Source organism: Agelaius tricolor, unplaced genomic scaffold, assembly GCF_023055355.1.
Source record: "Agelaius tricolor isolate 1412-34295 unplaced genomic scaffold, bAgeTri1.0.p SCAF_1, whole genome shotgun sequence".
In the NCBI taxonomy this organism is placed as follows: Eukaryota; Metazoa; Chordata; class Aves; order Passeriformes; family Icteridae; genus Agelaius; species Agelaius tricolor.
Window position 1 is genome coordinate 425,786 of NW_027269261.1, and position 14,648 is coordinate 440,433.

General features: G+C 43.2%; 1 protein-coding gene across 7 annotated transcripts in view; it reads right to left on the minus strand.

Annotated features, from left to right (window-relative positions):
* Window positions 1-6,161: 6,161 nt before the first annotated feature.
* Window positions 6,162-14,648, minus strand: part of SLX4IP (SLX4 interacting protein) — a 71,573-nt gene continuing 63,086 nt past the window's right edge. For 6 of the 7 annotated variants that reach the window (XM_071436723.1, XM_071436809.1, XM_071436985.1 and 3 more), the window contains 2 exons: window positions 9,470-9,582; window positions 6,162-7,980 (listed from right to left, as the gene is read on the minus strand). In XM_071436723.1, coding sequence (XP_071292824.1) covers window positions 7,146-7,980; window positions 9,470-9,582 — 948 coding nt within the window. In that variant the 3' untranslated portion in view covers window positions 6,162-7,145. The remainder of the gene's footprint in view (window positions 7,981-9,469; window positions 9,583-14,648) is intronic. The other variant, XM_071436546.1, reaches the window with a different exon arrangement.

The following is a 14,648-nucleotide window of genomic DNA, read 5'->3' on the forward strand; positions in this document are numbered from 1 at the left end:
AGATTTCCATCGTGGCTACTCTACTTTGGCTGGGCGCTGCTTTTACTCTTCACACTCACACACCACACAGCGCAGGTACTGGAGCCTGTTTAGTTTACTGCCTCCTGAAGGAGAAGTCAACACCATTAGCTTCAGCTGACCACTTCAATAATTCCTCATCAAACAAATCCCACGAGTATTTATTTCCCTTTGTTCCCTGACTTCTAAATCTGCAATAAAGCAAACACGTCATGTCCAAAAAAGCTACTTAAAGATAATGGAATCTTCCACCTGCCTCCAAAGGGCAAAGCTGGGCTATTCCCTGACTGCTTTCCCGTATTTTTAATGCTGAATTAACCATCTTCCTGCTGGTTACTGTTCACATGGGTCTGAAATTCAAGGATACAGAAACTTGAGCCCCTCTTCCAAAGGGCTCAAACGTAGCTGAATTTATAGGGATTTCTAAGAGTCTGCCTTCTATTAACAAAAAAATAATTAAAATAGGGCATTTGCTATTTATGAGAACAATAGTTGTCAGGCTTCTTGAAAACTTACTGAGGCCATTTCTAGTTACAGACCTAATCATTTAACAATGTGTACATGTAGTGACAAAGCTGTTTAGGTCTCTGAAGACTCAATGAAAGCAAAACCTGGGTTCCTCAAGCTTCAAAACATGTCAAAGCCCTGAGCTCAGGGTTCATTTATTTACTTCCAGCCTTTCCTGTGCTCCACGCAGAGGTTTTGCTACTGCAGAGCTCCTCCACACACACCCTGCTTCTCCCCATGGATTTTCCTCACCTCATCACTATCCCATGGTGTTAGAAAATTAGAATCATGCAAGTTGTACAGGGGGCAGTCAGAAAATTCTACACAATTGCCATAATGGTATATTTCATTAATCCTCCTATCTCAGTGGTAACTCCAGAACTTACACTGGTGACTGTAATACAAGAACAATCCCCCAAAGCCCAGATCCACCACCAGGCTGGGGGCTGGTCCATGATGTGGTTTCCGTTGCCATGAAAATAAATAGAAACGTGAACTTTAGGGCTTCCCTCTTAGAATACCAAGGCACATTTATTTTTGTGGAAATCATGCTTTGCCAGTTCACACTTCTACTACTCAGGGAAGATACATTTTGTTTAGTCAGGAGAAGTTTCCACTGCTAGTGTAAGTTGTTTGGATCCTTCACCTAAGCATTTAAAAACGTGTGCTTCCTGAGCTGCCATTTAAGCAGACAAGAAATGAAATTGAAATGAAACAGAAATGAAATGAAATGGCTCCCCTTAGCCCTCTGAGCTTTGCTCTACCTACAGCTAATTGAACCTGCTGAATCTGGGTTTGGTTCAGCCTGGCTGAACACGGCCACATCAAAGCCCTGCACCTCCGCATGGAAAGGGCCCATCTTACGTACAGGTACCTGGGAAAGGTGCTGATGGTGCAGGTTACATCAGCCTTCACACAATACATTCAATGTCACTAGGAATGCCAGCCTCGGGAAGGGCTCCCTCTGCAGTGCTGGCAGGAGCCGAGGGCAGCTGGGAGTGCTGGGACCTGAAGCCCCTCAGGCCAGGGGAATGTGACCCAGGCTGGGGCCCAAAGGTGGGACTGCATCTCCAGCCGTGCCCTGGTGAAACCATTCTGCCTTGCACAGACACACCTCCTGTTCCCACACCAGCTGACACCTGCACAGCAAGAGGTAATGGTATTAATCAGCTCCCTGCCAAGCTGAGATGCGCAGGGTTATGCTCCCTGCTGCTCCTTGAAGCCTGCTTCTGCTCCTTATCTGCCAGCCTTCGGGCTGGATCCAGCCCTGCCTCCCAGCTATACAGGTCCAGGGTGCTGCCCTGCCATCTGCAGAGTCACAAGGCAGAGCCTTCATGGTTTTTAAGAGCGCCTGCCAAGATGAGAAGTTCTGACAAGGGAAGTACCAAATTCAGCCTTTTCCTCCCCAGAAGATGGAAGTGATTGTGTAACCTCCCCGTCCCCTTCTAACGGAAGCAAGAATATTTGAGTATATTTAAGAATTTTTTGGCTTCCTCTTTTTTAAGCATTGACAGCAATGGCCATAGTGGTTACTGTTTGCCAGTGCCCACTGAGCTTGCTTGCCAAGATCAGTGATTTCTCCCAGTAGAGGGAAAACCCAGTGAAAAAATCTGTGCGAACTGAACTGCAGTTTCTGGGGTGGACGAAGAGGAGGAGGAGAGGGGTGCAGGCTCTGGATGGCTCAGCAGAGCTTCCCTGGCACTGGGGCAGCAGCAGAGCCACGCGGGATCAGACGGCATCAGGCTGGAGTCCCAGCCCAGATCTGCCAGCGAGCGCCTTCTGTGATGTGCAAATTGTTTCAACCAGTTTCCCTACAGGGTGGAGAAATAAATCTCTATTCCTTTCATTCTAGCACTATGAGATCATATTAATATTAAAAAGGGGCATGCCCAGCTCTAGAATTAGAGCTCCAGATAGTTTTCTTTAAAGATCTGATGCATAAATAAAAAAGATAATTATTATGCCAGCAAGTAAGGCAGTTTTGGAGCTAGAGTACCGATTCCTACTGCTGTACTAAAAGATTTAACTTAGACAGAATGGGAGCAAATCACTGAAATTGCCCCTTACAAAAGGTGCACTGTCAGCTCTCACAGGAACAGATTCCCAGCTCTGGAATAATTTAAGTGGATAGTAAAGAAGGTAGGACAGTTGTGGCTAATTTCCTGAACAAATTCCAGGTTACGGCTGAAATGCCTTGTGACACTCCATCACTTCCACAACTACTAGGATTTCCCAGCATAAGGCAACACCAAAAAACCAAAAAGTCCCTACCTAAAAATGTCACCTTACTGCCACTGTGTAAAGGATGAGGTCATGCACTACCAGGCTTGACTTTAACTATCTGGGGGAAACAGGTGGACGAAAGGACTCATGCGAGTTGATGAAAGAATTTGCTGCTCCTTAAGCAGTTGGCTTTCCCTTGGAAGCAGCTCTTCCCTCAGTGCTGCCCCAGCTGTCAGAATAAGTACTGCCAGCTCCCTCCAGGTTCAGTGGAGCGCTTTGATATCCTCTGATGAAAGGCTCTGTGCGCGGCCGTTCCCTCAGCCCACAACTTCTCCTGCACCCGGGTTACTGTCAGTGAGTTTATGTTTATTAAAGGAGAAAAAGCACAAAGCAAAGGAGTGCCTTTTATTAAAGCTAATTTCTGAGGCCAACCCACACTTCCCACTGCTGGCAAAAAGGCTCAGAGTTATTGCCTCTGTTTGCTGCAGCCTGTTTGAATAGAGAACCTTTCCCTGGGTACTGATAAAGCCACAGAGATACCTACTCCTAGCATGCAATCTGGGAGAGTCTGTACTTCACGTCTTTCTTATTCCAAGTGCAAACAGAAAAATATTTCCCTCCTTTTTTTTCTTTAGGAAGAAACCATTTTCTAGTCAATAGCCAATGAGATGATGATGCCAATTACAACTGATCCAATGCAATCCACATGCTGAGCAGTGAGAGGGAAGGAAGTTCACACTGACCAAAGAAATGCCTTCAGAAGCTACTTAACAGCTCAATTGGTCAAAGCCTTCTGTAGGAAGGAAGGTCTGGGTGCTCACCTGGCAGGTAACACCAGAACCAGCACAAAGCTTAGTACCCACAAGATCTCGGGATACTTAAAACCTTCCTACCCACCAGCACTGGGCAAGGGAGATTTCCCATGAGCTGCTTCCTCTTTATAAATGATTATGTAAAAGGCTGGTCTAGCTTTTGGTATGTGTTTAACCATAGAAGTCCACTAAACAAATATTTTAACTGCTTTGATGTAAAGAATAATGGAAACAATCATCTGCACACATTAGAGAGTGTTACACTAGGAAACAACTGTTTCATTATCAGCAAAAGCATAGACCAAATGAACCAGATGATTCATTAAAAATAATAACCCACCAAAGCTGGCTGGTTTAGGATAAAAAATGAACCAAAGGTATTGTTTCTGTGCTTCAGTGGCAGCTTCAGAAGAGAACAGATATTAAGTATTCCTTACTTTTACAGAAAGGTATGCTAGTGCTGCTCAGAAGCAATTAGGTAAAGAGAAAGCCAAGACTTGCAAACTGCTAATTTTACTCCAGCTCAGTTTCCAGTTCCTTTTTTTCCCCTCTAAACCTGATTTAGGAAATCAAATTTGTGGTTCTAGAGCATGTCAGACCACACCTTTGCCAGTCCTCTGGGTGCAGGTGGATGGGTGATGAAGAAAAAAGCAAAGTCTGAGAAGGTGACCCTGGGCTTGAAGCAGAGAGAACAGAGAGACATGGACACAGCCTGGGTGTCCCAGAAGCCCAAAGCACCACCAGGTTTGCAAAAGACCAGCTGGTATAAAAGTCCTGCTGCACAGACAAAAGAAAGTGCAGGCCTGAGCAGCAACACCTTCTAAAATCCAGAAATGACTGTGAATTCAAAGCCTTTTCCCTAAATAGCTGCATTTCTGAGAGGATCCAATAAACAACTTTTGATAGTAACGAAGCTCAAAAATACACAGCTCCACAGAGTCTAGAACTTATCAAGACAGAAAGGACAAAAGGAATAATGCCACTGTGGACTTGTAAGAAAGCTCAGCTTTGTTCTGACACTCTCAGCCTCTAACACCCTCCATCACCTTTCATCTCTCACTGTTGCATGACCACTGCTTCGAAAGGGAGATGCTCCCCGGCAGCAGAGAAGAGATAAAAACAGCATTTTAAGTAACATAACAAAATATCCTAAAGGAAAAATCAAGTGTTCTTGCCTACACAGACAACGGTTTAACCTACCTAAGCCCCCTCTAAATGCATGACCTTCATTTGAAAGGGTACAGGCAGGTATGTTCTTCAGTCAAGATTAAAACTAAATGTAATTATAAGGTTAATATATATACATATATATATACACACATATATATATATATAATAACAGTGGTGATGAAAACTGGTGTGACAAAAACTAGATGTGGTTGCCCTCTGGTTTCTGATACTTGAATTATCTATGCTAAGACTTTAATATAAACTATCAAATTATTCTAACTACTCTCATTTTTCTGATAAATGCTTAATTAAATATCCCTGTACCTCTTTCAAGTCCATCAAAAAAGGTGCTTTTTCCTTCCTTCCTGGCCCAGTATCTCCAGTGCATAAGAAAGCCAACAGCAAACATACCTCAGGCTCTTCTTCCTCCAAACCAGGTTCTTTGCAGCCTTGGTTTTGCTGGTACTGGGAAAGAACTTTTAGCAGAGCCTGGAGCTGGGTATGGATTTGCAACCTGACTGCAAAGCACTGAGAAACATCACCCAAAGAGCTGAAAGAAAAAAGAGAACATGTCCTCCAGACACATGCAGAATCTTCTTCATTTGCAGCAAGAGCAGAAACCACTTCCAGCAGGAGGAAGCTGTACAATCAGCAGAGTCCTGCTGTCAGCTGCAAAGCAGCTAACTCTCATCAGGACCTGGGTTACACCACCAACTCTAATGCTCCTGGATGTGAATCACCTCCTTAACCTCAATGAGGAGATCCACAGTCGTACGTAAATGTCACTGAGATTTTTCTAAATTACTTCACACAAAATCACAGAGCACAGAGTATGCTGAGCTGGAAGGGACTCACAAGGACCATCAAAGTCCAGCTCCTGGCCCTGCACAGGACACCCCAACAATCCCACCTGTGCAGGGGAGCGTTGTTCAAAAGCCTCCTGAGCTCTGCCACGCTTGGTGCAGTGACCACTTCTCTGGGGAGCCTGCTCAGTGCCCAGCCAGGTTCTGGGTGGAAAACCTCTTCCTGATGGCCAAGCTAAACCTGCCCTGACACAACTTCAGGCCATTCCCCTAGGTGCTGTCACTGTCCCCACACAGAAGAGATCAGTGCCTGCCCCTCCTGTTGCCCTCACCAGGAAGCTGCAGCTGCAGTGAGCTGTCCCCTCAGTCTCCTCCAGGCTGAACAGACCCAGTGCTGCTGCTCCTCACAGGGCTTCCCCTCAAGGCCTTCACCATCCTCATGCACTCCTCTCAAGTTCTCAAACACCTTTGTATCTTTGTTACATTCCAGTGCCCACAGCTGTCCCCAGCCCTGCTGGGGGAGGCCAGGCCAGAGTGGGACAGTGCCCTCCTGGGCCTGCTGCATGCCAAGGACATGGCTGGCCCTCCGGCTGCCTCAGGGGCTGGGTCACACGGAACTTGAGAATGATGAAAGAAAATGGCTTATACATTTATTCTACACATTTTAAAAGATAAGCATGAAATAAAAAAGGTACATTTCCTTAGCTCATTAGCATTTAAATTTAAGAAGCAGTATGAACAAGCACTGTGAAATTAAAATTTATCTTAAAATAAGATTTGACTCTGGTATTACTTCCACATGAAAACCAGTGTGTTGCCCTTGCACACAAGCAAGGCCTCATTTTGAAACATGTATCCATAAAGATTGCATACATGTTTATATATGAACTTCACCCAAGAACAATGTTTGCACATCCAGGTGTAAATATATAAATCTAAATATATAAAAGAAGCCTTCATTCTTCCCCAAGACTGAATGTGTGATGACTTGTATCCACAACAAGGGCTAGAATTAAATGTTCATATCAGAACTACACAAGCAGAAACTATTGTTATTTTGAAACTTCTCTAAAAAAGTGGGCCTCAAATCATCAGCTATTAATCTGGGTTAAAGACTTATTTGAAATAAACTTAATTTGCTTTATTGCTGTAAAGATCATGAGAGTAAACCACAAACTTTCTAATATAGAGAAAGGATTAATTTTTTACTAAAATAAACTACATGCTCAGAAACAAGCAAGATAGCAAATAACTGCAAATAACTGCAGCTGCAAACAGTCACACAAGGAGTTTTAACTTTTGCTGTTAGCAGCTGATATGACTTTTTAATAGCACTAAATATGTATAAATCTAAAATTTTGCTTAGTAAATATTATTTTATAAGAGATTTTTCTTTCTATAAATATGATGGTGGCTTGTGCAATAATCATGACTAATTCCTAAAGACTTAAAAGGATTACCTGTATTACAGTGCCAAATGACTAAGATCCTTAGTTAACTAAATTTTCTTAATGTGTTCTCTAATTTTGATTTTGTATTTTTATTGTTTTCCATAATTTGAATTGCTTCCTGCTCTTTCCTTAGGCACAACCTTGGCTGACCACCCATGCTATCAAGGCAGTATTTCAGATTTTGACTTCTTAAGCCTTCGCAGTTTTAACTTCCTGAGACCATTTTCCACTTCTTTTTTTCTTTTTTGGGAAAGCTTCTCTGAAGACACGGGGTGCAGCTCTAGACATGATGTTGGCACTGCAGGCAGCTCTTCAGGGGCTGTGCTTGGCTCATTTTGGCTTGTCTGCACTCCACTGCTGCTCACAAAGAGAGACCGGGAGGGGTTTTTTCTCAAAGTCAATGACTTCTTGTCAACCATGGTCTCTGTCACATCTTGCTTTGAAAACAACCTGGAATTAAGAGGTGCCGTCTCCTCCCGGAATGGACCTAAACAATTTTCCTCACGCTCACTCATTTCTGTATTGATGGAAGTTAAAGGAGTCCCTTCAGAGGACACTTTTGTGAAATGCTCCAACTCTTCCTGTGAACCACAGGTCTGGAGCTGAGCCTGTGCTCTGGTCACTCTCTGGCTTTGTTTAGGAGCCGGCGGCGCTGACTCAGAGCCGCAAGGAGGGCTCTCACTGAGCAGCCTTGCCTCTGGCTGCTCCAGAGAGCGAGGTTTGTGCTGGCTGTGAACCTCCTCTGGCTGTCCCTGATGAACATCCTTTCTCTGCTCTAGCACAGGAAGGCCCAGGCTGCTCTCAGCTGTGTTTGTGCAGTCCTTCAGCAGGCCTGGGCTCCTGCGCTTCACAGCACACCGAGCACTGAGAGAAGGCTCACAGTCACCATCTCTGTTCTCTGTCTGCGAGTCTGCCCAGCCAAGATACACCTTCTTGGAGTCCTTGCTGATTTGAGGTTTGCTTGCACTACTTCTCCTTGGTTTTGTCCTCTTCATACTGCAATAAAAAGGAATTTTGTTTTTTAAATTAAAAAAAGAACCTTTACTGACTCCATTTACTGTTTTTCCAACTCTGAAACACCACTTGGGCCACCCTCTTTCTGAACATGGAAAAAAATCCCTGTGTATCATCTTGACAAGCAGCAATGTTTGTCTAGTGTGGATAATATCAAGCGTTATCCATCTGATTTTCCACTGTGCTAGGGGAGAGCCCTATTTATTAATGACTAAGCCATGAAGGAGTGAGTTCACACTCTTTTCCAAGAGGCAGAACTGAATTCATTACAGATGTTAAAGGTCAACAGAGCAGAAGTATATTGAATTCCTTTCTGAACTGGCTAGATAAAATAGCATTTCCTAAGTGCCTAAATGATTGCAAACCATTCCCATATATCCACATGCATAATGCATATCTACAGGACAGAGGGGGCAGGCAGGAGAGGCAGTGAGTGCGCCTCTGTGTGAGAGCTCCTAATCTCTATTTTAGAATGTTCCTCTGGAATTTTTCCCAGGACATTTCAAAGCATTGCTTCAAAGTTAACCACTACTCATCTAGTATCAAGCCCATTCATCTGGCAAGAACTTGGGTAATGCAAGTAGATGATATTCTGAAAGGAATTACACAGGAAAACGGGATCACAAGGGACCTGATGGAGTGTCAGTACATAAACACTCCTCAGCAGTGCGTTACCTATGGATCTGGATTTCACACAGCCCTCAAGATGAACTTCATGCCCAAGTCCTGAAGTGCGTTTGGAGTCTAAACACACAGTTACTAGAGATGGCCCCAAGCTGAGACCATGTTCTGCTGCACAGCAGCTCCCAGGACAGAGCATCTAACTCCTCTCAAAGTGGGCTCACCCAAAACAGGTAGAGCTGGCATACCTCCAAAGCTAATCTCATTGCTAAAGACAACACAGATGAGACAACAGTGGTAAAAAGAAAAGTTGTCAGGGTTCACAGCAAATCCCTGATTTCACAGGTGATTTGGGGCTGCTGGCATCTCCCAGAACCTGGGATGGAGTCCTGGTACCACATGGAGCAGTGACAAGTTCAGCTGATCAGCTCATCCTCCCCATCCATCCAACCAGGGATACTCTTTAATTGTGACTACTGATCCAGAATCTCAAAATGAACAACAAAAAAATATTTGTGAAGTGTTTTTCACCCGATTCAGGCATCACATATTTATTTTGGCTCAGAGCTTCACTCAAGGAAAAACAGCCTGTTTTGACTCTGCCTAGTGCTACGTGTTACATCTATGTGGGTTGTAATAGCTTTCTCCATGCTGTAAAAAACATCAATCATTTTATGTGCTTATCCACACTACAGTAGTAATCTTGCAGTAATTTAAAAAAATCTTTCGTAAAGTAGTTTATATTATTTAAAACTTTATATTATTTAAAATTTTATTTCATAAGCTAGATTCTACCAAATCAAATTTTACCAATTATAAATTCAAAAGCTTATAAAGAATAGTGGCATACATTTTCCTCAGGATATCTTGCTTTATTTGTTCACTCAGACTAATCTTAAGCTTCTTGTTCTCAGCAGATTCAGTAAAATATTCAGACGTCCCATTGGAAAGTTCTTCTTTCTGCTCCAAAAGAAAATACAGGTTTAAAGCATGACACATCAAACTGTGATTATTCAACAGAAAGCTCCATTTCTAATACTAAGATTTACAGCTGTTCTTTATTATTTTGATCTGAGCAGTCTAAAAGAAAATTATTTTTAATCTTTTAATATTTGGGAGTCTAGTCAGTTCCCTCCCCTTGACTCCCAAGCAACATATTTCGTATGCTAAAATACACCGCAAACAAACAACGCTGCAATGTAAAGGACGTAGCTTTCCAAACCATCTGAGGAAACTGTTGGCAAATATTTGACATCTTTGTGGCTCAAACTGTGACAAATGCCAGGAATCTCTCTTGCAGACAGGAGCACGCTTGTCAGTTTTTTTCTGAAGAGACTGACTGGCGCAGTGGTCTATACACTTATTCTCAGAGGAATTCCCATCATTTTCCATACTTACAAAAGACCATACACAGTGTTATTTGCTCATTGAGCAAGGCAAGGGTTAAAACTTTTAATTCTAACATTTAAACGCTCACAGCTTGTAGTGGTTGGCTACTACAGGACACCAGGGGAATTCTTTCTGGTCTCAGCTAACAGCAGCACCATCCTTTTACATAACACGAGGTTGGGGCAAGCGGGAGGGAAGGAAAATGCTCTTTTTCTTCAAGCTGTGAGCACTTTCCTTCTCAATGAAACAATCTCAACCAGAGAAGGGCCATTTGCTGATTTCACCATTAACTACTGCACACTCCAAAAAAATATTATCTCTGTGGCCACAGAGAAGAGGAAAAAGAAGTGGTGAAGTCAAGGGGAGAAGAGGCTTTGTGCCTCTCCTTGTCTTTGAGAGCACTTTTCTCCCTCAGCCCCCACGATGCAGCTGCCTCTGACAGGACTCCCCAAATGCAGGGGAGCTCCAGCCCATTCCTTGGTGAGGCACTGGAGCCAGGTGGTGTGGAAGAGCTGAGGGACACAGAGACAGCCAGCAGAGGCACAAGGCCACAGCCTGTGCATGACCCCTGCCTGGAACACCCCTTGGGAACCTGTCACTTAGGGGAGATCAAGCCCTGCCCATTTTTATTTCTGTTTTAGAGGAGAGGGCAAGGGGACCTCCATGCTCTTTCCAGAAGAAATAGCCAGTGAAAACAGCTTCCTATTTTGCAAGATGATGGAGGGTAGTCAGGCAAAGAAGCAAAGCCATTTTGGCACTTAAAAAAGTTACAGCTGTTCTAAGCCTTCCTCTCAGAGACAAGTTACACAAATGAGCACATTGAGCCATGTATGAAGTTCTGTCCACTCGTGGTGCAACGAGTCTGTTTACAGCAGGCAGAAAACAGCATACATACAATGTGATCCCAGCCTCAGAAATCAAGCTTAACTAGTTTAATCTGAGGGATTAATTGCTGCTTCTATTCTTGCTGGAGGTAGATTCCCCTAATTTGACTAAATATATTTTCATACTTTGTAAGCTATTAAAGAAAGAAATACTACTAAGATACTTGAGCCCTATGCTAATTTTAAGAAAAGGCAGAGACTGCAAAGTCTGTAGAAACTATTTTGATTTCCAGTAACAGCCACACAACTTGGAGGCTGAAGGGTCTTGCACAATCACCCTGCATCAAAGCAGCTGGAGATCACTCATACTTGGCCAGAGAGCTGGATCCCATCTGAGTTCCTGCTGGGTGGAAAAGGGTAAAGTTAATTCTGTTAAATCTTCTTCAGCCCCCAGCGCACTGACCAGGCCAGGATCAGCAGCCCACTCAGGCAACTCTTGTCACTGTGGCAAGCAAGGCAAGGAGCCCTTGGTACAAAATCCAGGGGAGGACTGGGGATAGCTCCTGTCCCCATGTACTCCCTACTGCAGATAAGGAATAAGCCCCAGCTCTGACCTGCCTCTGACTCCAGACCCCGCAGGACTGGGATGGTCCTGCCAGGCTGAGAGGAGCAGACCCTGCAGAGAGGCCAGGATGGCAGAATCACAGCACCTGTGAGTTGAGTCAGGCTGGAGCTAATGGCCCCAAGTTGCAGGGCTAACACATTCCCTTCACTGCACTGTCATCGACCTTTTGTTTTGCTTTCAAATAACTTATCACACAATGCAGTGACAGAAAGGGTTAAGGCATCAAAAAAAGTAAAAACCAAAATGATTTATATGTGAAACACTTCTGAACATGCCCTCTAAGTACAGTAGATTTTCCCCTCGGAACCACACCCTGTAAGTGCTGTATTTTGAGAGCTGAACAATTAACATAAGGCATATGAGTCAGGCTCTGAAAGACTCTGTGGGAACCGGAGAGCCTTTTGCTATTAGTAGTGATGTAAACTCCCTAAGGCTGGAATAAGTCCACAATAGAAGGCAGAGGGAGTCATAAATAACAACAGTGGGCACTCCATATACTACTAAGACACACAGCCATTATTGGTGATACTTCCTTTATTTTCTTTATTAGACTTAATAATTTTAGTTAATTAAAAAAAAAATAAAACACACCGTCTGTTTTGGGAACACTATTTATTTCCTATGGGAACTTCAGGACTTGCTAAAGAAAGAAAAAAAGCTAATCTGCTCTCATCCTGTCTAGTAATCCCTGATCCCTTTTAGGCAATGAAATAATTAAAGAAAAATATTCCAGGCATAAAAGGGAGGACAGCAGAAGCAGACATCATATAAACAATGACACCATGACAGAGAAAAACGTCAAAGCACCGCCAGACTTGCGACTCGACTCTGAGAGAGCTGCAGGGAGTGGGATCACTGCTAACAAATTAAAACCACATTTCTTGGCAAATTGTTAAAGACAGACATATTTACATTTGTATAGAGACTGGGTGGGCACAAAAGATTAAAATGCTTCTCTAGCCCTTGAACTGCCAAGTTCTATTAGAAATATGTGCTCTTAAAATCCCAGGGTAAGCTCAGTCCTCTTTGTCACTAAAACTGCAGAGAAGGGCCCGCAGAAGTGAAGCTTGCAAAGTCTTACCAGCCTACCTGCTCATGACACTGGCCTCCCCAAACCTGAATTCAAGGTCCTTAACACTTATCCAAAGAGATGTTTGGGGGAAGAAAAATCTCTATCAAAACCTACAGAGAAAATCAGGCACACTGCTAGGCACAGAACATACTTCCTGTAAGGTTTATCAAATTGAAGATTCCCTTTTTTTTTCAGCGATCTTACACCACGTACTACACACTCAAGCTGGAAAAGAAACCCTCAGAAGTGCAGAAGTGGCAGTCGCTGCTGTCTCCATCTCTCTCCAGGACAGCTGAATTCAGCAGTACAGCACTAAATGTCTGTTAAAGAACTATCCATGGATGGGCACTTGTGAGGGACCCTTACCCTGAAGAGGAACTCATTACCCTGAAGCAGAGTGAAAACTCTGGCCTTTCCAGCATGACAATATACTCATACAAATACTCTTTTCTTTTTTTGCTTCCAGTCTAATACTGGATTGAAAGAAAATCTTCAAAGTGAACACTGCTGCCCCCCCTTTCCTGCCTCTCTGGTGTCATGCTTGCTTGCTGTCTCTCACTCTTCTCAGTGCCACAAGCTTATAAAGTAAGACTAAGAGATAATTAAATTTCATGTCTGGTTCCCAACCCCATAATACAAAACACAGTTTTAAAAATGCATTTATCAAAGTGGCTCATCAAAAATACTTAATAGAATACATCAGTGGGTTCAAGAAATCAATTTTTACATCATGGTGGCAAATGGGAGGGGACTATAAAGATAATAAAAGAGGCAAAGCTATGAACTAACGTATTATCCCAGGTCCATACAATAAAACTAAAATTAGTGAAATGAGTAAGACAGAAACCCTTACTGAGGGGAGCTTTAGGTAAGGTTGTGATTGGATGATTTCTCTCAGTGTCATTCTAAGCTGTATCATGAGCTCAACCATCAAAGATAACCTTTAAGTTTCAGAGGTGTCCTGACAGATGATGGGCAGATCAGAGAGGTCAGACAGGACTCCTTCCAATCTGATAAGCAAAAAGGGCTCCTTAAAGCAAGGGGGGAGGCTTCTGAGGGAAGGATGAATCAGACATTACCATCTAACTGATAAAAAAGTGACAGAGACAGGACTTTGGGTCTCGTCTCCTGCCCTCTCCCAACCCACATGAAGGAAAAGCTTCCCACAGTTTCAAGATGCAAATTTTTTTGCATTTCCAATGTAGTGATGCATCAGTCCTGGCAGTTCTACATATGAACTCCAACCACATCATAAAACACTTGTAGAAGTTTTCCAAGTACAGAAATGGATATTAATCTCAACCTGAAATACAGTTCCTTGATCAGATTTGTGGAATATTGCTCTACATTTTTAAGTTGACTGTCCTGCTGTAAAAGCCAGTGAATTCCAGTAAAAGCCATTAAGGTTACACTGGAATACTGGTATTGCCTTTGAAATAAGTATTTTTAAGGAATGCTGGTGGTTTTCAAAAAACTCCAATTTCAATCTTGAAAAGAATGTAACAACCAGAGCAAACTGCATCTGTCCAGGAGGAGCAGAACTGTTCAACCTTCCCATGACCTAGCAGAGAAGGCAAAAATCAAACTCCTGGATGAGCACAGTCTTCATCATCTACCAACAAAATTCCCTTGAAAGTGACACCACAGATTTTCAGTCCTGCTGCTCAGGAGACCCTCTGGTCTGCACTCTTTAGTCCAAGCATTGGCCCAGTCTGTTACAAGCCCCTGTGATACGCATTCCACTCAAAACACAAGGTGTGAACCCAAGTTTCTCACTCAATACATAAGTCCTGGCAATTACAAACATTCCAAAGGTCCCCCAGGCATCACCAGATTAGCTTAAAGCATTTGACTTCTATGAGGAAAATGCCTTCTTCCTTTTGAAGTATTTGGTTCAGATTTTAACTGTATTTCACATATAGGAGGAATCCCAGACTGTTCTGAGTGTTGGAAATTCAGAGCTCTCTAGATTTGCATTTGAACACCCACTAAAGAAGAGAAAATAGAAGAATTCCTGCTGTAAATGGCAGAGAACAAATGAAATGTGATTCTTCCTAAAACTTAGGAGCTGCAGGGGGGCCTTTTTATAAATCAGACCTATGTGTAACACAGGGAGCAA